A 24,621-nucleotide genomic window follows, 5' to 3' on the forward strand; every position below is an offset into this window, starting at 1 on the left:
TGTGTATGTAAAATAATACACAATGGTCTATCAAGGTAAAATAATAACAACATTGTCTCAAAGACTGTAATATTAAAATCACCATCTTATTGTATTCCAGGTTGGGGCGACGGGCCGGGCAGCTCAGGCCCAGACACTGGAAACTCTGGCTGGGGAGATCAAAGATCAAACTCTGGGTGGGGGGAGAGTAAAGGTCCAGGGGGACCTGGGGGAGGTCCAGGGCCACAGGGAGGCTGGGACGACGGGTCCAGGGGGAACAGCAGTAACACCTGGCATAACCCCAACACCACCAACAAGGACGACAGGTACTAGTAGATTCATTTTTACTGGTGCTAGAAATACTACATCATCACCACTGCCATTAGGTATTTTTGTGCTAAATTTTCCATTAATTAAATTTCCATTTTCGCACCATTGTGTTCTGCTGACTGTATAGCAGGGGTCTTCAACGTTTTCAGGCCAAGGACCGCTTAGTTGAGAGAGAGATGAAGCCGATCTACAAGCTCACTGTGAGCTTGTAGATCTGCTATTTTTGGCTAAAGTTCTCTGAATATGGACACAAGGGTTCAATATGGTGGTTAATATAAAAAAGGAGAAAAAAACTTTCTATCTCTCAAAGATTTGGAGGACCCCCTGTAGTAACTCTGAGGATCCCCTAGGGGTCCCGGACCCCCTGTTGAAGACCCCTGCTTTACAGTATAGCTATGTCAAATTAAACCTCATAATTCTTCCTGTTTAGGTCCAACACCTGGACCAATGCTCCCAAACAGCAGCAGCCCAAACCACAGCACCAGCAGGGCTGGGGTGGGGGCAGTGGAGCTGGGACTGACGGCTGGGGCAAGAACGAGGAGGCATCCAGAGGAGGATCCAGCAACCACTGGGGAGAACCCCAGAAACCTGCAGGGACCTGGGACAGTGACAGAGACCGGTCCGGTTCTGGATGTTGGAACGATCCAAGCCGAACCAACACCACCAGCAGCAGTAATACCTGGGTCGGGAGTGGGGGGTCCAACACCACTGACCAGAACTCCTCAAACCCTGGCTCCAACTGGGGCGACAACGTTCACAAACCCAACCCCCAGAACAGCACCCAGGGCTGGGGGGAGCCACAGCCAATGAAGCCCAGCCACGGTTCCCAGAACTGGGGTGAGCGTGAGCCGATTCCCAAGCCTTCTAACCCTTCTGAGTGGGGGAAAGGGCCTGAAGCCAACATGTCAAGAGGCAACCAAGGGCCCAGCAAGCCCTCAGGTGAGTTTCTCCCTGGAGTTAGTATGACCTCGTGTGTTCAAAATGCTATCACTTAAAGAGGCCAGCAATGGCAAGAAAAATTACTTGAAAAATGGAACCATTAGTACACTTTTTTCCACATGTAAGGTTAGTAACCCATTGTTTTCTTTCTGTTCATTTCTCCACATAATCCACACTCTGTCCTCTCCTATACCTTTGTTTCCCTCTCCCATCTTTCTCCTTTCCTCTGCAGGGTGGATAGGAGGTCCCATACCTGCAGGGGGTGAGAAGGAGGAGGAGAAAAATGGCTGGGAGGAGCCCTCTCCTGAGTCCATCCGACGCAGGATGGAGATCGATGATGGCACTGCAGCGTGGGGTGATCCTGCTGGAAAACGTAAATTTGCCTATTCTATTTAAATTGAACTATTTCATCTGTTTGATTGCATAGATGTTGATCTGCTAAACAGGAAATGGAAAGGAATCTATTGGTTTCACTTCACAAAGTTTAACATGACCGTTTGTGATTCTCTGTCCAGGTAAACACAGTGGCGGCTCTGGCAACATGTGGAACAAGACTGGCCAATCAGAACCGGAGCCCATGGCCGTGTGCCCGCCCTCCCAGTCCCTCCCACATCCACACCAATCACACCAATCACACCAATCACAGAGCTCCATGCATGCTCCTCAGGCCATGCAGCCACCGCCTCAAGAGAAGAGCTGTAACCCTGGTTAGTTGAAACACACACTTAAAACATCATGCTTTGTGAGTAGATCGCAACCTCATAGAATACTGGATGTTGATCTCCCTGTTAAAGAAACACAAATGTGTATAAATATGCACACTTTCACTGTTTACAACGTTGGTTCTCAACCTTTTCAGGCAGCGACCCCCAAAATAATCATATTTTAACTGGGGACCCTCCACCCTGATGAGCACTAAGAGTTGAGGCATTACATTTTGTATAACACGGTTCTATTGTGAAAATAGCAGATCTACATGCTCACAACGCCTCGCTTTGCGAGGCGTTATGGGCATGTAGATCGGCTACTTTCACAATTTCTGCCTCTAATATTTGACAATTTGACCAATGTTTAATTTGTCATTTTAGAGTTATTAAAAGGTCGTTAATTGTTACTTTAGAAATGTGCAGATACTCTCTATACACTTAAACTTTATGTTGGTTTGTTTACTGTTGAGTGACGAGTGAGAAAACAATGTTGCACATTAAGTTAATCATCTTGGGACCCCCCAAAATAATTTGGCTACCCCCCCTGGGGGTCCCGATCCACAGGTTGAGAACAACTGGTTTACAACATAATGCATATACAAATGGACACGTGGTGGCAGTGACACAGTATCATGCACACTGTTAATAGTGCAATGATGGCTGACTCAAAATTGGTTAAATTGTGTGACCTTGCACCCAAGCCCTACACAGGTTAGATGTGGTTGAGATCATTATTTCTGTGGGATTCTTGTGTGTTTAGCCTGTAGGCGCTTTCCCTCCAACACGCTTGCTGATTTTTCAGCTTTTCTTTGTTGAAGAGTCTCTGAATCATAATAATGACCATTAGTGTTGTTTTCACTATGCCTGCTGGATTGTGTTGCCATGAAACAACTGCATCTCTGTGTTTCTGTGTATTGCATTGCATCAGTGGTGGGAACAAGTACTAACATGTTTTACTTAAGTAATTAGAAGTACAGAATTCAAATGTATACATTTGTTTTTAAATGGCAGATCTACAAGCTCACAACAAATGGCATCGCGACGCATTGCAAGCTTGTAGATCGGCTATTTTCAAATGGCCGAAATGTGTATTTAGGGCTGAAGTGGTTAACGTATGTTTTGTAATCGTAATCAAAATCTATAAAGTAACTAGTAACTAAAGTTTTCAATAATAATAATGGAGTTAAAGTACAATATTTGCCTCTGAAATTTAGTGGAGTAGAAGTAAAAGTACTGGAAATTGGAAATACTCAAGTAAAGTACAAATACCTCAACAATGTACTTAAGTACAGTACTTAAATGTATTCAGTTACTTAACACCCCTGCATTGCATCTAATCTATTTTTAAATGCGAGTGTGGACAAATGATTTCTTTGTAATGGCTAGGATGGTCTTTAAGCATATTGGATAGAAACGTCTCCACAGTGCGAGTGTTCAAACATTTTGCACACATTTGCAAACTATCATTGCACATTGATTTTTTTTTCATCACCAGCATCAAGGCATTTTAAATAATCTACTTCCTGTAGATTAAGACACATTTCAAGTCCACTTCTATTTACAAACTAGTTTCAGGGTTTTGGAGAGGCTAGTAAGCTAAAATATTTGAAAAGAGATTTTATTCTTGGGTAAAATAAATGTAGCCAAGTCCTTATGTCCGATTTACTGACACTCTAAAGAGAAAACAAAAATGACTGCTCGATAGGCTGCCCGACAGCCCTACTGAATACTCACAGGCATACACAAAAAGTGTCACAGAAGGGTATGCACACAAACACAACCAGCTTTTCCATCTACAGCGTTTGTAATGTGGGTTGAGTCATCCCCCTGGAATGCTAAGAGCATTGGTTTTCTCTCATTTACTTCTCTCTCTATTTTACTCTCCTTGTCTGCTCTGCTGCGAACGGCAGAAACGCAAGCCTTTGTTTGGCCTGAAAAGCAGAGAGTTCCAGAGAGTGAGGCGAGAGGTAGACAGACAGACATAGTTAAAGAGAGAATGGGGGACTGAAAGCAACACAGGGAGCGGGGGAGCAAACTGTTCTAGGGGGGCAGGGGTGTTGGTAGGGGGGTGGGGGTGTATAGACGAACAAGTGTTCTACAGCCAAAATGGGACAGGGAGGGAGGAAGGGGTAGGGTTATTCAAGGTGACTGGCTGGTAGCTAGCAAGCCGTAGCAGTAGGTAAATGAGCTAACTAATACTGAAGGCAAATGGTTAAGTTAAAGTAGCAACCTAATTGTTGTAAAATCTGTGGATCTATTTAATGGAGACGTTTCTTTGCTCATTTGTGTTACTGAACTCTTCTTCTGTCTGAGACTCACTAGTGCTCTGTACCCGGGGGGGAGTGTACTCCATTGGTCTGAGATTCTGAGATGACTTTTTCTCTGAGATGTGGGCAAAATAACTTGTTTCAGTCTGGCAACAATCAGTTAAGACTTGAAGGTGTAGGTCAGTGCCATGTCGCTCCCGGTTGAGGGTTGGACATTGTTTGGTGAGAACAGTGAGCATTTCCCAGATGCATTGCAGGGAAATGTACTTTACATTAGTTACATTCAAAAACACATTAGTAGGGAGATAAAATATTGTATATTCTGTTGTATGTTGAATCGTTTCAATATTAACTAACCTTACGTCTTATATTGTGTCACTGTCATCACTTGTTTTAGACCTGAAGCCGATTCTAAAAACGCCTTCTAAGTCTTTCCTGAAAGAAGAAAAACGTTAACAACGTATAGGTGTTCCATGTCAAAATGGGTTAAGACTTGGTCAGTTGGTCTAAATGGGTTAAGACTTGGTCAGTTGTTGCTGAGGGAAGAATACATATGCCCTCCAGATTAAAGATATAGAATACTATAGAGCATGCATGTCAAAACGCAAAAGTTTATGTATGTATTATTTTGTGCCTGCATGCGCCAGTCACATGAGAGACACTGGAGCCTTTGGAGGCCCCATGATGGATCCTATTTATACTGGGAGGCATCCCTGGCATGCTCCCACTGCTTCCATGGAGGGGGAAGGTGCTAAACACAGGACATTTTTTGTAGAGGCAGACTGGTAGGCACATAAACATCCGAAGTCACATACACACAGTTGCTCCTGCACGGGCGCACACACACACACACACACACACACACACACACACACACACACAGTTAAAGTAAACAAGGCTTACATAATCGTGCTGATATGGGGTTCCCCAGGGATGTGATCAGGGGTCACTCTTGGCAGCTCTGCACTCTTGCGTCTGGGTTTCCATGGCCTGAAGTCAGATTGCAGATCACAATAAAGCTGATTGAGCTCAGTCTGGAAGAGGGTCACAAGTATTGATTTTTAGACCTTGTTTTATTAAGATAACTATATTCATACAAAATAGCAGCAATAATTAGTCAGTATATATATTCTAAAGATGTTCACTCTGTTATTATATGTAGTGGTGGATGGTAGAAATACAAAGTGAGCTTATGATTTGACCCTTGCTTTTTTGTGTGACTTTTCAAGTCTTACACATGCTGTGGAAATCCTGCCATTTATACATGAGCTACTTGGCTCCACCATAATATTAAATGCAAACTTGTCTGTTTCCTTCAGTGCTGCTCGCTTCAGTGGTTTGGTTAAGTTTGAAAACAAATGTGTGTCTAGAAATATTGTCAGTTGTCGTCCCAAGCTAAGAATAGCCATAATAGTCAGATTGGAGAACATTATTTCAGGTGAGATACACATATGTAAAGGCGGTAACAATTGATTGGCCATTGAGGCTCGTCTTGTTTTCATAAACTGACATGTTTTTTCACTGTGTATAGTAACACATTGTCTTTCTTGCTGCCTGCTTACTTCATCCTCTTCCTTGCCTCTCCTGTCTTGTCTTGTATTCTCCTCTCCTCATTGTTCTTCTTCATCCCTTGTTTCTCCTTGTCTCCTCTCCAGGTTGGGGTGATCTTTACCCCCAGCAGAAGGAGTCGTCCACCTGGAGGGAGCCTCAGCCTACCCCTGGTCCTCCTCCAGTGTCTGTGGACAATGGAACATCAGCCTGGGGCAAGCCCATAGACAGCAGCTCCACCTGGGAAGACCCCAACAGGGACAGGGACAGCAGGGAGTCCGGATGGGGAGGCCAGCACAAGACGGCTACGCGCATGAACTCCCGCATGAACTCGGGCATGAACTCGGGCATGAACTCGGGCTCCATGAACTCGGGCGCCAAGCCCATGGAGACGTGGTGCGGTGAGGATGGCTCCAGCAGCTGGGACCAGGAGGAAGAGGTGGAGATCGGCATGTGGAGCAACACGCCCAGCCAACAGGACAACCGGAGCAACGACCCCAACACCTGGAACTACAAACACAAAGTCCCCAACAAGGTACCACACGGCTGGTCTCAGACCTGGCCTGAAATAACAGACTTGGATCGTTAAAAATGTTTTAGGAGACGAGGCATTCCACAGCCTTAGTATTTTTCCCACCGTACAGCCAGGGGCATCCAGAGGGATTTTCAGGTCAGGCTGGTGGTCGCTCAGTCTGATGCTTCATTAAGAGGGCCTGTAAGTGAAATGTTCCCTAGGGGGTGTTTTGAGCCAGTCTAGCCAACACAGACTGGGTGCCACTAGTTATGAGTAGGCTACGTTCTTTTATCAATATTCGCTTATAGTGTATTCACAAGTATATTTTGATTGGCTCTCATATTTGAATGCGCAACATCCCTATGCCTGCCAGTTAATTAGCTATGCCCCCACTAGAGGTAATGGAAAAGCAATCAGTTGCCAAATTAAATTACCGGTAATACTTAGTCACATGTTGTAACTCATTTCTAATTAAAAATAAATTAAATAAATACATTTCAAGTCACTTCCACACATTGAAAATATAATTCTTTCGTATTAGCCTTTATGCTAGCTAGGTAATATCCCTTAATTATCTACGCAACCTACCCGCAAGAGTCCAGAGTCATTTTGGGTGGCTGATATTTACTGTCATGCCTGCCATTGATGATCATAATCGGCGCATGCAATGAATATGAGCTTTTCAGTTTTTTCTTTTCTGCGAAATACCACTGTACATCTATGGGAATACGGGAGAAAGTCTAGCTTAAGCTATACAGGCAGGGCACATGTCACTTAAAAGGTATAGCTTCTTAAAATGTCTCTGTTATCTTGTGTTTTAGATGAACAAACCAGTGAATAAGCAGGACGAATCCTGGATGAAACCCTTTATGAACCAGTTCAACAACATGAACTTCAATGTAAGTTCTGTCTTACTGTCTCTCTTTTCCTCTGTTCTCCATTATCCCTTCATCATTCTCTCCTTTCTATATAAATTACTATTTATATTGATTGAGCGTGCATCTCCCGCTCACTGTGAAAACTGTCTTTAAAAAAAAACACTCATCCCCTCAGAGAGACTCTCCCGATGACTCCATGAAGGCTGGTGGAGGCATGATGCAGGACAAGCGGATGGAGGTGGGGGGTGGCATGGGAGACTTCAGTGGAGGCATGGGGAAGAACCCTGGGCCTCGACACCAGCTCCACAAGGACTCCCCCATGGAACGCAGCTCTTACTATGAAAAGGTAATGGTGTGTGTGTGGGTTGTGACTCCAGAAATGGGCCATAGGCCCCTGCTTTTGTAAAACTGCTGTGAATGCACACCACATATAAGTACTTAAGATATTTAAAGATGTAGAAGGGGTTATTCTTTTATATATTTTGACCTCCAGGGCTTGTAGGCTTGCTCAAGCCAGGCTTGGGTTTTAAAAATAAAAGAATATATATAAAAAAAATGTATAATGTCATTGACCAAGACATTATCAGTGCAAAAGCAAACACTGATACTGATGATCATTATGATCAGAAAGTATGTTGAGAGAAGCTGCTAGTTATAAGGTAGGAGTAGTGAGGGAACCTGCTAGTTACAGTATAAGGTAGGAGTAGTGTGCGGCCATGTTGTGCTGTAGCTGCCTCTAACCTGTGCGCTGTCTCGGCTCTCTGCTGCCTCACTGTGGCCGCTTGACACATCAGCATCCTGGCTCTCTACCTAATAGCCATTTTATAGGTCAACGAAAGTGAGGGGTTATTTCTTGTTACTGTTAATATCCCACAAGCCAGTATCTTTCAGTGACATGACTGGCATGGTGTTTCTTTCTGTCGTCCTAGACAGACATTAAGCATTTGCTGTGGGCTGGCTAATAAGCTGCTGCTTTCCACTTTGCTTATATTTCTTATTTCTTATAACAGTGCTTCTCTCTTCCCCTCATATCATCTTTCTACCTGTCTACCATATCTTTTCTTCCTTCCTCACCTTTTGCCGTTTCTGTCCTGCTTTCTCCTCTACTTTAATCTATTCTTCTTTCTGTATCCTTTACCCATTATCCCTTCTCTTTTACACCCCCTCCTCGCTCCTTCCTTTTCTCTCTTTACTGCTTGCTGTGCCTTGTGTGCCTCTGTGTTCGCCGCCCGCCCGCTGTGTCGCCTGGCTTTGCTTCTGCAGCTGTCCGTTCGCCCTACAGCTTACGATAGCCCCGCCTCCGAGGAGCTCTCCTCCAATCAAAGCATGAGCTTTCCCCCTTCCAACTCTGCTCAGCCTATCTCCTGTCATGAGTCAGGGCAGGTTCCTGCCCATTCTAGTCCCAGGGCAGCTAGGCAGGTGAGTGTGGCAGGACAGAGGATTCTGGCTTTCATCCCCCCACCCCCCTCATTCAAACAAGAGTTTTATTTCCCCCTCTCCCCATTAAACAACGTTTTTTATTTATTTATTTATTCTCTTCTAATCATCTTTAGATGATGTCTTTACTCTACCAACGCACAAATTCAATATTTCATCCACCGTATAGCATAAGGAACATTCTACTTTCCCATGTCTTTCTCCTGCGATGGAGTAACAAAGCAAACCAATTTGTAGTGATTGCACAGGAAATTATAGTTATGGTTTGAGGTTTATGTGCACGTTTCACAGTACAGCAGCGGTCTCAGCTCTCTGCCACCCTTCCATGATAGTGAAAGAGACTTCAAGTGGTATAAAATAAACACGGACAAGCTCTACTGTGGGTTTCCAGCTATGTCGAGGATCATAAACATTCCATTACAGCCTAGAAATGCATGTACATTTCATGGAGCAATGGATTTCCTTTTATTTTCCATTTTGGTGTCTGAGGTGATTGAAGGTGATAATAACCTGGGTGTTTTGTGTGTGTTTAGAATGTAAACCCTATGATGGGTGGCAGCAGTGTAGCACAGGGCCGAGGAGGCCCCCAGAACCAAGTCCCCCCTCAACCCAACCTCCGCAACCAAGTGCCTCCACCCATCCTGCCCTCTCAGGTAATGTACCAACACACTCTTCTCCAGTGTCGTTGCTGTTGGGAATAAATCTAATCTGTCCTAAAGTGTTACTTTTCAGGAAATGGACAAAATAACCTGCGTTCCAATTGAATCTGGCATCCCTGTTTTAGACTTGTCATTATGGGCAAAAATATAAAGATTATGAAAACAGATGATAGATGCATCATGATGAGATGCATTGTGAGCTTGTAAATACATTTTTGCTGCTTGCGCATAACACTGTAATACGACTAAGTATAACTTACGGCAGTCATTAATGAACCCCCCCCCCCCCCCCCACAATATGTAATACGACTAAGTATAACTTACGGCAGTCATTTATGAAAAAAAAAACACAATATGTAATACGACTTAGTATAACTTACGGCAGTCATTTATGAAAAACCCCCCACAATATGTAATGGGACTAAGTATAACTTACAGCAGTTATTTATTAAAAAAAAAAAAAAACACAATATGGTAATACGACTAAGTATAACTTAGGCAGTCATCTATGAAAAACCCCCCATAATAGGTAATATTGAGATGCAAAGTTTCTGCCCGACAGCAACAACATGTATAATGGACATATATCTTTGGTTAGTGTTTCATATACATGTCGAGAGGCTCTGAATCTGATGGTTCTTAATATATTAATACGACCTGTTGTCCACAGGTCCCTCCATCCCTGCTGAAGTACCCCGGAGGGAATGGTGGTCTGAACCCCCTGTTCGGCCCCCAGCAGGTGGCTGTCCTCAACCAGCTCTCCCAGCTCAATCAGCTCAACCAGATCAACCAGTTACAGGTACGGGCACGCATAGGGCTGTCACGATTATGACATTTTACAATTGCGATTAAAGGGGGCCTGTCACCTAAAGGGTTACTGTCACTTTAAGGCCATGGCTACACAGAGCTGGATTTTTCATACATCCCCGTTTTTCAGATATCCACATAGAAAAATATCTAGGTCCACACAGAGCTGGATATTTCATATATCCCGGTTTTTCAGATATCCACATAGAAAAATATCTAGGTCCACACAACAAAGATGTCTAGGTCTAACAAGCACACACACAGTAAAATCTTCAGATATATCCGGGTTCACTGTCTACACGGATCCAGTGAATCGGATATTTTTCAATCTCTCCACTTATTTATCCGGTTTAAAAAATATCCAGCTTCATGTGGCTGCAAGCCCCAACAGCACAAAAAAATGTCTAGCTTCAGAAATATCCAGCTCTGTGTAGCCATGGCCTAAGAATCATCTTAAAAAACAAGTTAATATTTGTATGATGTCATTGTGGGGATGCGCAATTATAAGCCAATCAAATTAATTGTCTGTATAGCCTGACTGTATGACTACATAATGTACTGGTCAGCTGTTGTTGGGGGGCGAGGGGCAGATTACACTGTTACATGAGCTTCAGACTGTGTAATCTGCCCATCAACTCCTTTAGTTGACAGTACCCCTTTAACAAATTAATTGTGTTTTTGTCGTTGACAATTACATTTCTGTTAGGCTTGTAGGCTTGAAGTTGCACATGGCAGATATGACACATAACCTAAATAGTGTGTGCCAGCCTCTACGTCATTGTACTCCTTAGCGGCCATTTCTTGGGTCAAAACACAGGTGTTTCAATTGTTTGATTGCATAGAACTAATGCTATAGTCTAATCAGAACACCTGTGTAAGGCTGTGTTTACCCAAGAAATGGCCGCTCTTAGAACTACATTTGGCACACCCTATATACCAATAAATGACTGACACATTTGGCAACTTTATACTTGAAAAAGAACATTGATAGTGGAAATAGTCAATCTACAAGCTCACAACGTGTCGCGAGCTTGTAGATCTACTATTTCTACCATTTTGAAAATGTTTTAAAATATATCTACATTTTTCAACATGGAAAGGATTATGATGACTATGACAAAATAATAGGCGATTTTGTCAAATAACTGCGATTAGACGATTATGTAATAATTGTGACAATCCTAACACACACACACAAACACACAAACACACACACACACACACACACACACACACACACACACACACACACACACACACACATACAATATCTGTCCTCAAACAAATGAGATCTCTTGCAGGCACTTGTGAAGACGTGAATAATGCATACATGCACTTAGGCTTGTGCGCACCCTCATGTAATATGCAAACGCACCTGCTCCAACCTCTTGCTATATTTTCTCTAACTCTTTCTCTCCGTCCCTCCAGCGTCTTCTCCTCCAGCAGCAGCAGCAGAAGGCTCAGAGCCAGAGAGCCATGCCTGTGGGCCGACAGACTGAACAGGTACACTGCTGTGTGGGTCTGAAATCCATCCCATGGGCTTCTCCCAGATGCATGTGTGCGTGCATGCCTGTGTGTTTTAGCGTGTATTACATCAGGGGTTCTCAACCTTTTCAGGCCGCGACCCCCAATATAATCATATGGTATTTTAACTGGGGACCCCCCCCCCCACCCTGACGAGCACTAAGAGTTGAGGCATTACATTTTGTATAGCACATTTCTTTTGTGAAAATAGCAGATCTACATGCTCACAACACTTTGCAATGCGAGGCGTTGTGACCATGTAGATCTGCTATTTTCATTCTGCATCGATGCAGTGACTAGTTTACATGTGTGGTGATATCTCTCCAGCCTGTTAACTACTTTACTTGGAACTCATCTGTTTTTATGTTCTGTATAACCCTACCCATTCTATGTCCTCAGACTCGTCCTATTGGCTCATCCCCGTCGATGATCCAGCCGCCGCGTCACCTAGACCCCTCCCTGCTGAAACAGGCGCCTCTCAAACCCTACATGGACAACTACATGTCCCACAATGCCACTGAGATGCAGAAGGACCCCGCCGCCCTTGGCTCCTTCGGCAGCTTCCCTTTAGGTATTATATCCAATTAATATTGATACAATAAAAATCACACCCAGTGTGAAGTGAGCGATGCCTTTGAGAATAGATACCTAGTCCTGTGCCCGGGGGTGTGCGATGAGGGATTGAATGTAGGTGTCTCAGAAGTAATGTTGGAGAACCCAAACCGGTGCCTGTTGGGCAGAACTGTCACCATCATGTGTCCAGTTGTGCAATACCCATTGTATCCGTCTGGCTGGAACTCTCTTTTTTATTTTAGCACTGTAGTGAAGTCAGTCAGTGATGTCAGTCGGGCTTTGTTGATAGTTGGGCATTGTTACCATGGTGGCGACACTGTTTGCTATCAGTGATTTCAGCATGCAGACAGGCGGTCAAACGGATGGCGGACGGACAGACATTCAGTAAATTAATAGTTGGATGTATGTTGTATTTGTTTACGGTGTCATAGTTTGCTTTGCGGGATATACGGACGAACATGCATACACACAAAGCCAGATGTAGGAGCGGTTAGCACCGCTCAAAAAAATGCTTAATGCAAACAATGAAATGGTTTATTGATCTGTCCCTGCAGGCTTGAACTCTAACCTGAATGTATCCATGGACATGAGTGGTGGTTCTGCTGGTAATAACAGTAATGGAGCTGTGAGCTACAAGGAGCCGCCCCAGTCCAGACTGAAGAAACTTTGGGCTACAGATCCTCTGGAGCAGAACAGCAAACCTGGTACTAAGTGCTTCACAAAATAATAATGGCATCTACTTATGGTTGCTTCACCAGGCCAGGGTACCCAATTCTACTCTTAACCATTGTGTGTGTGTGTGTGTGTGTTCTCCAGGTGCTATGTCGTCTGGGCTGCGTCTTGAGGACTCTCTCTACAATTTCCTGTCTCCTGACCCCACCCCCCTGAGTCCTCCAGGCCAATCAATGGGCTCGGTGGGCGACGGCTGGCCCCCCCGTGCCAACTCCCCCCCTCACCCTGGAAACACTGTAACCTGGCCCCCAGGTGTGTACGCACACGCACGTATACTTGAGGACATTTCAATGTATGGCTAGCACACATAATTGGAGACATTCTGCATGCATCTATTCTCACTTTCTCACTTTGCTGTTCTAGAATAAGATAAGGGGGCTGTTCTAGAATAAGAGGGCTTATCAAGAGCTGTAATGCACAGTAAAAGTGTTAATTTAACTGCGACTGTAAAAGCGAACCCATCCAAAAAAACGCTGCACAAGCGCACTAGAGCTAAAATAATAATCTTCACATGTGCGAGTGGAGCACCCATTTGCTGCCAGTGAGAATGGCTGCATGACTTAACCCACTTTTAACCTATCTTCATATAATATTTGGTAATTCGATGATGATTTCTAACTTGGCTGTGTTTTATTTTTATTTTTAATACAGAGTTCCGGCCCGGGGAGCCTTGGAAAGGTTACCCCAACATTGACCCTGAGACTGATCCCTACGTGACCCCTGGCAGTGTCATTAACAACCTCTCCATCAACACCGTCCGCGACACAGACCACCTCAGGGACAGGAACAATGGTACCTCATATACGCTCATACAACATACATATTACATACATACCTCCATCACAGGAAAATTAACAATGGTGGTAACTAGACACATAAATGCGTAGTTGTGGTCACCTTTGAAACAATTCAACAATGCCATCAATGTGTTGTGTAAGAGTTTCACCAATGGTGGACAAATAACTGGCACGGTGTAACGCCAAAAATCTGTAGTTTGTCTGTTAAAATTCAGCAACTGGCACTTTAAGCCTACCATTGGCCCATGTTGGAAGAAAGACTTGATTTGGCTGACAGAACATAAATGTTAGTCAACTAACTGTCCAACTAGTGGTCAGCGTCTATGCATGCATACCATATAAAGTGTAGTGCTCGCTCAGTCCCTAAGTGCTTTGTTTGTGCGTGTGTTACAGGGCCATCCTCATCATTAAACACCACGATGCCTTCTACCAGTGCCTGGTCATCCATTCGTGCCTCTGGTCACAGCGGTTCCCTCACCAGTACAGCACAAAGCACTTCAGGTATGCACACCACTGAGCACACCCTTGACTACGTTTACATTATTTCTATCTTCTACGACCGCAACTATCGATTACATTCTTTGAGATTATTTCATTGACTTTTTTTGATAATCAAATAATAAATATTTTGAGCGTGGAAGAATTCTAATAGATTCTTATCGACTAAATTGATTAATCTGATTAACCACTTGGTGTGGGCATGTTGCTATGTTGTTATATTGACATGTGTCATGTGCTTATCTCACACTCCTTAACTGGTTAGAATGAGTGCACAGGTATTGTATAGTGTATTTGTAATGGGTCATTTTGCTTTTGATTAATACGAGTCATTTAGAACCTAAACGCAGACAAATTCTCTGTAGCCACATTAGGTTAACTCGTTCTTTTCTCTCTCCTTCCACTTTACAGCCAGACCCAGTGAGTCCAAGTGGTCTCCCAGCAGTGGCCCTGTATCCAACTCCTCCTTGGCCCATGAGCTGTGGAAGGTGCCCCTGCCTGCCAAGCCCCTGGCTGTGGCGGCTCCATCCAGGCCCCCGCCAGGCCTTACCGGACAGAAGCCCAACTCGGCCTCCTCTGCCTGGGACAGCTCTTCTGGCCTGAGGCTGGGGGGCTGGGGGGCCTCCGAGTCCAGATACACACCTGGTGAGTGGAGGAGGAGGAGGGAGGGTGCACAGACAGACACGCATACACTCAGAGAATACACAAACGGTGTATGCAAGCAAAATTCATAAGGGATGTTTTGGAGCGATTTGGACACAATACTGCTGCTATCAGTGAGCAACTTTTAACAACTCTAATGTTGTGTGTTTGCAGGTTCCAGTTGGGGTGAAAGCAGCAGCTCAGGGAGATCACAGTGGCTCGTTCTCAAAAATCTCACACCTCAGGTACACACTACACATACACACTTTATAAAGAGATTTATAAACTAAACTATTGAAATTATTTAATTTGTCTTGAATCTTCATTTTGTGCGGAGCTTTAGAACCACGCTGCATTTGTGTAAACTGGCTGTAAATCTGTGATAGGAAGTTGAACAGAATTGGTTCTACGCTTGCGTATCTATCTGGCGGTGGGTCACACCACCACCTGGCATGCACATTGCAGTGTTTTCTATCACTCATTTCATCTCTGTAAACGCAGAATAAAAAGTAGGAACACCACGGCACCGTTTTCTCTAGTGGCCTAAATCACAGTACATACACCTTCCGATGTCCGAACCTTTCGTCGCAAAGGAAGGTGATATAAATTGACATCATTCTGAGCTTCGGAAAGGCGGGCTCGGAACTTTTCGGAAGACTGTAGTTGACAGTAGAGATATGATGTTGGGGGACTAAAGTGTCAGACCAACTGTCATCGACTCATAGTCATCCTCAGAGCCCAGCTGACTGAGAGTCGAGGGATTCTTTACTTTATATATTTAATTTGCGTTGTATTGTAATCATAGTCTTCATGCCTTGTGTGTGTCAGATTGACGGCTCCACCCTGAGGACTCTGTGCATGCAGCACGGCCCCCTGATCACATTCCACCTCAACCTGCCTCATGGTACCGCCGTGGTCTGCTACAGCTCCAAGGACGAGGCCGCCAAGGCTCAGAAGAGCCTGCACATGTAAGGACCACGGCACACACACACACACACACACACACACACACACACACACACACACACACACACACACACACACACAGACAGTCCATTTTACACAAACGGATACAATACACGTGGCGAGGCGATGCACACAAAGCGCTGGCTGGCGCTAAGTAAACATTTACTGTAAGGGACAGTAGGTGGGGAACACAGTGTTAACTCATACCCTGCCAAAAAAGAAGTTTCTATGATAAAAACGTCTTTAAAACGTCTTTTTCACTATGGACTTCCCTACCAGACGTCTTCTGAACGTCTTTTTTTTTAAATTAATAAAAATAAAAAATAATTTTTTTTGAAAAAAAAATTTTTGAAAAAAAGAATTTTGGACCTCCAACAGTGTACTAGGCATGATCGCGATCGCGAAATTGCATGTTTAACCCCCATACCAACCCCATCTTTCAAACATGGCAGCCATGTTTGTTTACATTTGAAGAAAACATAAGGGCTCCTTTCTCCTGAATGCCTGAACGGATTTCCAAGCGGATTTTTTTGTTTGAAAGCTGTGAAAAGCATGCACATGCATAGTGCATGATCTGTGCACGAATGTGTGCACCAGCGTGCACACTAATTTTTTAACCCTTTGTTGGCGAACCGGCAATATAAGAGGTCATCCCACTTTAAATATGGCACCGACTGAGTTAATAAGACGAGCATTTTTTGGTGGCACGCTATGTTTAATCAAACTACAACAACTTGTTTAAGTGGACCACGGTTCAAACACCACAGCACCTAAATCGTGGGTCAAAAAGAAAATTGTGCCGTTAAAAGATTTTGCGTTAAAGGAGCTATAGTCAACTTTTTCTTGAAAAACAGATGCTAAAATAAAAATGTTTCGAAAATATTTTATAAAAAAATAAGCTTCTTACATGTGTTTCTATTAAAAAATGACCAGAAAAAGCGTAAAATAATGATAAAATCATTTTGGCTATTGTCAGACCGACACTTTGTTTACATTCTAGTCTATTCTTTGAAAGTGTTAGTCTAGGATGTAAACAGTGTCGGCCCCTACAATAGCCAAAATTATTATTTTATCATTATTTTACGCTTTTTGTGGTCATTTTTGAATTGAAACACATATATGAAGCTTATTTTTTTATAAAATATTTTCGAAACATTATTTTTATTTTAGCATCCGTTTTTCAAGAAAAAGTTGACTATAGCTCCTTTAACTAGTATATACTTATTAAATACTGTATATACAGCACTTTAAAGAAATGTAATACATTTCAATGACAAGCATCTATTCTGTAGGGGTGTAACAATGTAATGATTAAAGGGACAGTGACCCTAATTGATGCAAAGCTAACATATCAGTCAGTTATCAGTTGTTACCTGGTGTCGTATCATGATGGAGCTTGCCCGCACACACAAGTGTTCTCAAGGTTTTAATTGTCTGTCTCCAGGTGTGTTTTGGGGAACACTACTATTCTTGCAGAGTTCGCCAGTGAAGAGGAAATCAATCGTTTCTTTGCACAAGGGCAGTCATTGGTCGCTCCCTCGGCGGGCTGGCAGGCCATTGGCTCATCTCAGAACAGAATGGAACAGTCCCACCCCTTCCCCAGCCGTGCCCCCGAGCCCAGCCAATGGAACGGCAGTGATCTCCACAACTCCTCCCTCTGGGGCGGGCCCAACTATTCCACTAGCCTATGGGGGAGCCCCAGTGGCACAGAGGGTGGGAGAATCAGCAGCCCTTCTCCAATCAGCTCCTTCCTTCCGGTGGATCACCTGACGGGGGGCGGGGACTCCATGTGAACCGCCTGTCAATCAAACACCAGAGGAGGGGTCAGTAGAGAATTCTGACTAATCACCACAAAAATATATATAAAAGCGTAAAAAAAAAAAAAGGTAGTTAAAAAAAAAACACAATGGCACTAGTTGGACTCTCTCACTTACAAGATGTACAAAAAAAAAAAAAAAAAAAAAACGGGGTGTCCCCTGTGGAAAATAAGTTACGTTTCTCTCTCTGCACATATGTCCACTTTGTTTTAGCCCAAAAACATATCAGTCGGAATACTTGAATCATACAGGCCAATTCTATAATGTGAACGGATGGACATTCGCTTCCAGGTAGTGCTCTTTCAGACCGAAAACACAAAAAAAGCTTCAATCAAGCTCATTATTATATTTTTGTTTCATTCATTCATGTTTATTTGAATTCCAATTCTTTTTATTCTTATTTTTAACTTTTTCTTTTTTTTTGTTTTTGTTTTTGTTTTGCGTTTGTTTGCTGACAATGTTGGAGTATGAGCTTTTTAACTTTGCACTGAATGTGGTTTTTTCTCAGTATATATAATCTGCAATATAGAGGGAGCAGCCAGTTTTTCCAGTGTAGCTGTTTACTCATTGAGGTCCTTACCGTGTGTGTGTGTGTGTGTGTGTGTTTGTGTGCGTGCGTGCGTGTGTGTGTGTGTGCGTGCGTGGGTGAGTGTGTGTGTGCGTGTGTGTGTGTATGCGCTCCTCTCTGCCTTGGCACGCCTACCTTACTGCGTTGTCGTGGAGATCAAGATCAACAGATAGTTAAAACGAGAAAAAAAGCTGACTGAGGAGTATCTAATGATTAAAAGTGACATTAAAAAGTATTGCACCAATTTTGTGTTTTAAACTAAAGAACGTTGAGCTCTGCAGTGCAAAGGACTGTAGCCGCAGCTGGGACTAGCAAGCCCCGCCCACCCTACTGTAGGGGGCGAGGCCTATCTAGCAAGCCCCTCCCGCCTGGCGCCCCCTGCTGGGCGGCGCACCAGGAGGAGGGGAGCAGCACTTTCAGAATAGGCTTTCAATGTTGTTTTGGAGGTGCCACACTGCAACCTCTTGTTTACAAGACTTAGGAGGCAGAACGTGTGTTCATTCTTCCTTCATTTTAAAGAGAAAATGGAATAAAGTTAAAAAGAAAAACTAAAAAAAAAAAAAAAAAAGCAACCAAAAAAAAACACCCCAATGGAAGAATTGGGGAGAAAAAAAATATATAAAATCTATATTAAAAAAAAAAAGATAAAAAAAAAAAAAGTTTAAACTCTTATTGAGGATGAAGACGATGCTTTGTAAACTCTGGGAATTCGGATCAGTGTTTTTTGGCCATGGCGTTGGTTATTAGAACTATTCCTCTTATGTCTGCTAAATAACCAGCAATGGTTCTCAGGAAATCAAGCCAGTTCCTCCCCCTCTCCCTCCTCCTCCTCCTTGTAGTTGAATAAATTAATAAATAAAAACAACTACTACTCCTTGTAGGAAAGGAAAATCCAACTTTTAGCACTGAAAACTACGTATAGGTCTGTAAGTTTTTTCTCTGCCAAATAACTGCTTTAAGCTGGAAAAAGCTCGTCACACTGCTCCAATATGCTGTCTTTAGAGAGGAGAGATTGGGGACTGGTGGCCGGGTGCAAGGGGGAGAGAGAGAGGGAACACCATGGTAGATGAAGAAAGAGAAAGAAGAGGGGCGGTAGAATCCCAGAATGCTCCCTCTCTCCTACTCTCTTCCATCTCTTTGTTCCTCTACCCTTCCCTCACTCCCTCCTTCCCCTGCCTCCTCTCGCCCTCCTCTGTTCCACTGGTGTTATAAACGAAACAAACAAAAAAAGGAGTTGGACGTCCCTCCCAGTGGGGGGGGAGTGTTATTATAATATGTGACTGATGGACTTGACTGACTGACTGACTCACTGACTGACTGACCAACTGACTGTACGGTGGAAATCTTACATCTGTCATACTTGTAAACCAAGAGAAAGGTGAATTTGTATCTATGCATACTGTAGCCTCTCACAGCCTACAGGGAGGCGTTCTGTTTGGTTATTATTATTATTTTTTTTTAATTTTAGATTTCTCTCAATTTCCACGCCTCACGAAATATTTTAAATGTTTCAGTAATTACAACACAATGTGATATTATGACCTTGTATCTTTTGTTTTTCATTTTGTTTTTGTAATCGCTCTCATTGCCACAACTGGTGTTGGAGGGGGAAAAAAGGTGAAAATCTGAAAAAAGAAGAAAAAAAAACACTTAAAAATAAGTCATTTTGTTAAAAAGATAAGTCATTTTGGTCGATGATGATGTTTTAACAGTGCAAAAGTCGTCCACATTTCATTGCCTTGATTCTACTTGTGTCCGAAGATGCAACCTACAAGTCAAGTGGCTTTTACCTGTTTACAAATAGAATATGATTGTATTGTTGTACTGTTTTATTTTGGGGTTTTTGTGCTCATCTGAAGTTCCTGACCTTAATGAATCTGGTCTGTACGTACGAATATGAGTGCGAGTGTGTTAAGCTGCTCTGTACTGGCAGGTATTTGTGTGAGTTCCACTGCTGAAGAGTGTGGGTGGGGTGGGGTGGGGTGGGGGAGGGGGGTTACAGGGTGAATGTATTCCACCAATGGTCACAGACAAGACATCCCACATGTCTAAATAACATACCTAGATTTACCTAGTGACAACCAGTGATTGTTTTAAGTTCCCATGATGATGCACAACTTGTTGAAAAAAAAAAAAGCCTCAGAGAGGGCGAGCTAGACGTCAGCATTAGGCAAAGCCATGGACCTTAGCTTCTTCTTTCTTCAATCCTTACAAAAAACATTATATATATATAATGTTTTGAAGAGGCTGTCTTTTTTTCTTCCTCCACTAGTTACTCAAGGCGTAGCGGAGACATTTGCTCGTTTTAATACGTTATGTTTTGTTTTTCTCTTTGAAGTTTAGCCGTGAATATTTCAGGACTTCAGAGCTTAATGTGGAGCTGAGACGTTGACTAAAACCTTGAGTATTAGAGACAGACTTGACAGTGGTGTGCCAGTATTGAAGCGCTCTCTACCAAATAAGAATTCAATCAAACAAAACGCGATTGGTTTACTTAATTCCACATCTCTTTGCTTAAAGAATATATTTCTGTCTCTACTTGTATTATGATTCTGTTTTTGTTTTGTTTAACAGCTGTTATTAGCGAAACATTGGAACCATGTTTTTTTTATATATATAACTTTATTATTGAGTAATTGAACTGAGGAGCCTTGGATTTTGCACTTGGAGGATTGAAGGCTACTAGGCAGAGTAGAGAGGATGTTGTGTTTTGTGAAAGGGGGAGACAGATGAGACAAGACACAGTTGGTTTAAGCCTGTCCATCTGTTTCTGTTATTGGATATTGGTGTACTTTGGCTTTTTAAAACTGGTCTGAGAAGATGACATGTTTGTGTACTGTGACAGGGTAGTGTGTGTATGTGGGTGTGTGTGTGTGTGTGCATGTTATAGACATGAGTGTGTTTGGTGACGACAGCATTGAAAATGGAGAACATGGTGCTTTGTCGGTCCAGAGTGTTCGGGGTCCACTGGGTTGACCTGTCTGGAGTGGTGTACTTAAGCCATCATACCTGCCTGGACTACACAGTAGATGAAGCATTTCAAATCTATTTTTAAACTACCTGAAGCAGTGTTACATTTTACCTTCCCTGAGACCTGGTCTGCCTCAATAGTGGTAACGATGCTAGAGACATGAAGCAAACGTATGGATTTTATAATGCAAAAATGGAAAGAAATGGTTCAGCTACTGTTATTGTCCAGATCTGGTTGCCATGGACCGGTGGTCTTTGTCAAGGAGATGCTTGGCTTGGATGCGGGAAGGGCTGTCTTGATCGGCTCGTGGCGTGACTCAGGTGAAGGGTTTTGACTTTCCATAGGTTGGTTACTGCCAGCTTCAAGGACAGGTTTAAGCTTGCTTTGGTGACGTATCCAGGATCAGCCCAGGCCTACTCTTAAAATGATAGCCTAACCTTTAAATATAGAAAATGCCTAATGATCTACTCTGAGGAAAATGAACCCTACGATTTTAATCTGTTCACCCTGTGCTTCATTAAATCTGTTTATGGCAATAAATCTCTGTTGGTGCAGATTTGGTGTCAGTTTTGACCCAGCCAGTATATAACTGACCTCCAGCAAGCAGTTATGGATCCTGCCTTGCTCTGCTCTTAGAGAAGGGACAAGCGGTGTCTGTTAATCGACTGGTTCTCAAGGTCTGGTCTGGGGACCACCAGCGGTCCAAATGGACCCTTACGGGTCTGTGACTCCTTAAAACTACAATGGGTTCTCTCTGGGACCCCAATCTACACTGTAAAATCAGCAGGGTTTATTTAACCCAGGAGTGTACACATACAGGTACATTTGTACACTCAGAGTTACAGACCTGGAAGGGTCCATTTTGGACCCCTGGTGGTCCCTGTACCCGCCATTGAGAACCAGTGTGTTGATGGATTATCTAGTTGTTGATGTTTACTGTAGTGGTCTCACTCTCCTTCCCTGTCTCGTCAGAACCAGCCTTATACAGACGCTGTGTGTATGTGTGTGTGTGAACTCACTGTCATGCCAAATCGAAAATGGAGGGTGAGAAAGACGGAAAGGGATTGTTAGATCTTTTTGTGTATGTTACGCGTGGTGTGTGTGTGTGTGTGTGTGTGTTTATGTATGCGTGTTAAAAAGCTGGACAATATATAATGCTTGAAAAAAAATTGCAAAAGGATGATGTGAGGAAAACCTTTTCAGTAAATGAAAAACAAACTAAAAAACAAAACACCATGAGCAATGTACAATCCCCCCACGGCTGCCTAGCAGCTTCCCTATAGGGCCAGGAGAGGAGAGGGAAGGAAGGGGAGGGAAGCTGGCCGGTGATAACTATACTACTTTTAATATTTAAGTCTCTTTGCTTTCTTATTCTCTCTTGATATTATCCTGTGAGCAAATACTATATTATGTACGAGTATGCGTAAGACCACACCCATGTCTATTAAGATAACAATGGTTCCTGCTGTTGATCAAAGCGCTAAAGGCTATTCACTTTGTTCGTCGTCGTTGCTGTTTTTCTGACTATACAACAAAACTGTGAGGATTTGCCGTTTTCTTTTTTTTTTTTGGTCGGTTTTACATTTAGTATGAATACACACAAAACCCAGAAAAGCTTTAGTCTAACCAGCACAAAGACTTGGGGGCACGGGGAGGGTGAGGGAGGGATGGGGGGGGGGATGGGAGGGGGGGACAGGGGTGCTCAGAGAGACTATGCAGTGGAGTGTTCAAAACCCAGGCTTCCATGTCCACCTTGGGTTTTCCTTTTTTGTTTTGCTTTCTCTAAAGATCCAAATAAGGTGAAAAAAATGCCTAGAATAAGTAAATGAGAAGAAAAAAAAACATCAATCAAACCCACATTTGAGATGAGATTCCCAGTAATATTCCTCGATCTGAAAATGTGTTGTGCCATCGTTGAATCTTAACGTAACAATAATAATAAACTGAAAAGACAAAAAAAATATATAAAAAAGAAAAAGAACTAGCAAACCATCGGGCCAGTTGTAGCAGGAGTGGAGGAAAAAGTTAAGATTTGCAAAGTCCTTTTTATTTTTCACAGTGAACCTCCCTGTCCACCAGATAGGAGGGACTCCAGTGAAACTGCAAATTTTACACAAATACAACTCCTTTTTTATATAGAGATTCTATCAGTCCAGTGTGTAGTTGGATCACATGTACAACCTATTATGCACATTGCTTTGGGAGACTGTTGAAACTATATAATAAATATATATATATATCTATGAATACAAATGTACAATGTCTATAATCAGCGAGCGGAGGCTCCTCTCTTCCTCCCTTACAAAAAGAAGAAAAAAAAACAAGACAGGAAGTACCTTTTTATTTTCAAAATGTCTTCCTTGGGTCATCTTAATGGATTTTATCTTAAACTTTGGGGCGGGGAAACTGCACTTTTTGAAGGACAATCTTTATTTGTATGGGTATTAAAAAGAAACAATTTGACAAAACGAAGTCGCCTGATCATTACAAGTTATAGAAACCGACTCCAGTGTGCTCTAATAATGAATGTCTCCTCTGATGCTGTCTACTTTGGTTTATTTTTGTTTTTATTTCATTTTATCTTTTTATTTTTCTTCTTTTGTTGCTTGGTTTGTTTTATTTTATTTTTTCTCTTTGTTTTTCTTTGATTTTAGTGCTCTTATAAGAACCTGTGCTAAGGTGTAGAAGTAGTAGGTAGTAGGTCTTCTGTTGGCTGTACTCGTAGACTGATAACTGTTTGTAACCCGCTGGCCGTGCGTGGCCGGCATACAAAGCTGTATAACTTGGGTACAACCCTCAATAAAAGACTAACAGTGAGCCAATGGTCCCCGCCTTTTGTCTTTCAATTTGTCCAAGAGGAAACCATGTGTTTTTGTGTTGCATTGATATTGTTTGTGCTAATTGATTAAATTAACCTTAACCATTAACCTAGTTGACGCAGAGATTTGGGTCGATTTCAGTGAAGTATTTTCCATCCATATGGTTGTTTTAATGTTTTTAAAATGTGTATAAATTAATGCATGGCACTCTGCTTTAATTGAATATAATATAATGTGTCACAGTGTTTTTGAGATTCAGTGAGATTGATACCAGGAGCGCTCGTTTTTGGGCGCGAGGTGGAGCAATCGGTGCCTCCTTCAGGGGACTGCCCAGAGTTAGGTTTAGGCATAGTTTTACTGAGGTTAGGGTTATCATTCACCAGGTTAGCATTCACCAGCATCTGACTCGGCAGGTTAGCATTCACCAGGTTAGGCTAGGCATTGTTTTACTGAGGTTGGGTTAAGGCATTGTAGCATTCACCAGGTTAACATTCACCAGCGCCGGCAGGTTGGCATCCACCAGCGTGGGACTAATGGGACGTAACAATGCCATGGCTCCGTCTCCTTCCGGCCCTAGGACTGCCCATGATAAGGTGAACTACAAAACAAGCGCTCCGGTCCCAATCTCACTGGTACCTAAAAAACACAT

At 42.9% G+C, this 24,621-nt stretch overlaps 1 protein-coding gene across 2 annotated transcripts in view; it reads left to right on the forward strand.

Annotated features, from left to right (window-relative positions):
* LOC308284376 (trinucleotide repeat-containing gene 6A protein-like) overlaps nucleotides 1-22,797 on the forward strand; it is a 58,229-nt gene extending 35,432 nt beyond the window's left edge. For both annotated transcript variants that reach the window (XM_080724976.1, XM_080724977.1), the window contains exons 7-25: nucleotides 101-305; nucleotides 740-1,248; nucleotides 1,481-1,621; nucleotides 1,764-1,955; nucleotides 5,878-6,305; nucleotides 7,106-7,183; nucleotides 7,338-7,508; nucleotides 9,133-9,252; nucleotides 9,929-10,057; nucleotides 11,494-11,568; nucleotides 11,989-12,160; nucleotides 12,717-12,866; nucleotides 12,979-13,146; nucleotides 13,546-13,686; nucleotides 14,085-14,192; nucleotides 14,601-14,834; nucleotides 15,006-15,076; nucleotides 15,660-15,799; nucleotides 17,242-22,797. In XM_080724976.1, the coding sequence (XP_080581102.1) occupies nucleotides 101-305; nucleotides 740-1,248; nucleotides 1,481-1,621; nucleotides 1,764-1,955; nucleotides 5,878-6,305; nucleotides 7,106-7,183; nucleotides 7,338-7,508; nucleotides 9,133-9,252; nucleotides 9,929-10,057; nucleotides 11,494-11,568; nucleotides 11,989-12,160; nucleotides 12,717-12,866; nucleotides 12,979-13,146; nucleotides 13,546-13,686; nucleotides 14,085-14,192; nucleotides 14,601-14,834; nucleotides 15,006-15,076; nucleotides 15,660-15,799; nucleotides 17,242-17,590 (3,581 nt within the window). In that variant the 3' untranslated portion in view covers nucleotides 17,591-22,797. The remainder of the gene's footprint in view (nucleotides 1-100; nucleotides 306-739; nucleotides 1,249-1,480; nucleotides 1,622-1,763; nucleotides 1,956-5,877; nucleotides 6,306-7,105; nucleotides 7,184-7,337; nucleotides 7,509-9,132; nucleotides 9,253-9,928; nucleotides 10,058-11,493; nucleotides 11,569-11,988; nucleotides 12,161-12,716; nucleotides 12,867-12,978; nucleotides 13,147-13,545; nucleotides 13,687-14,084; nucleotides 14,193-14,600; nucleotides 14,835-15,005; nucleotides 15,077-15,659; nucleotides 15,800-17,241) is intronic.
* Nucleotides 22,798-24,621: the final 1,824 nt, after the last annotated feature.

The sequence above is a fragment of the Nannobrachium achirus genome (assembly GCF_963921795.1).
Source record: "Nannobrachium achirus genome assembly, chromosome: 4".
Taxonomy (NCBI): Eukaryota; Metazoa; Chordata; class Actinopteri; order Myctophiformes; family Myctophidae; genus Nannobrachium; species Nannobrachium achirus.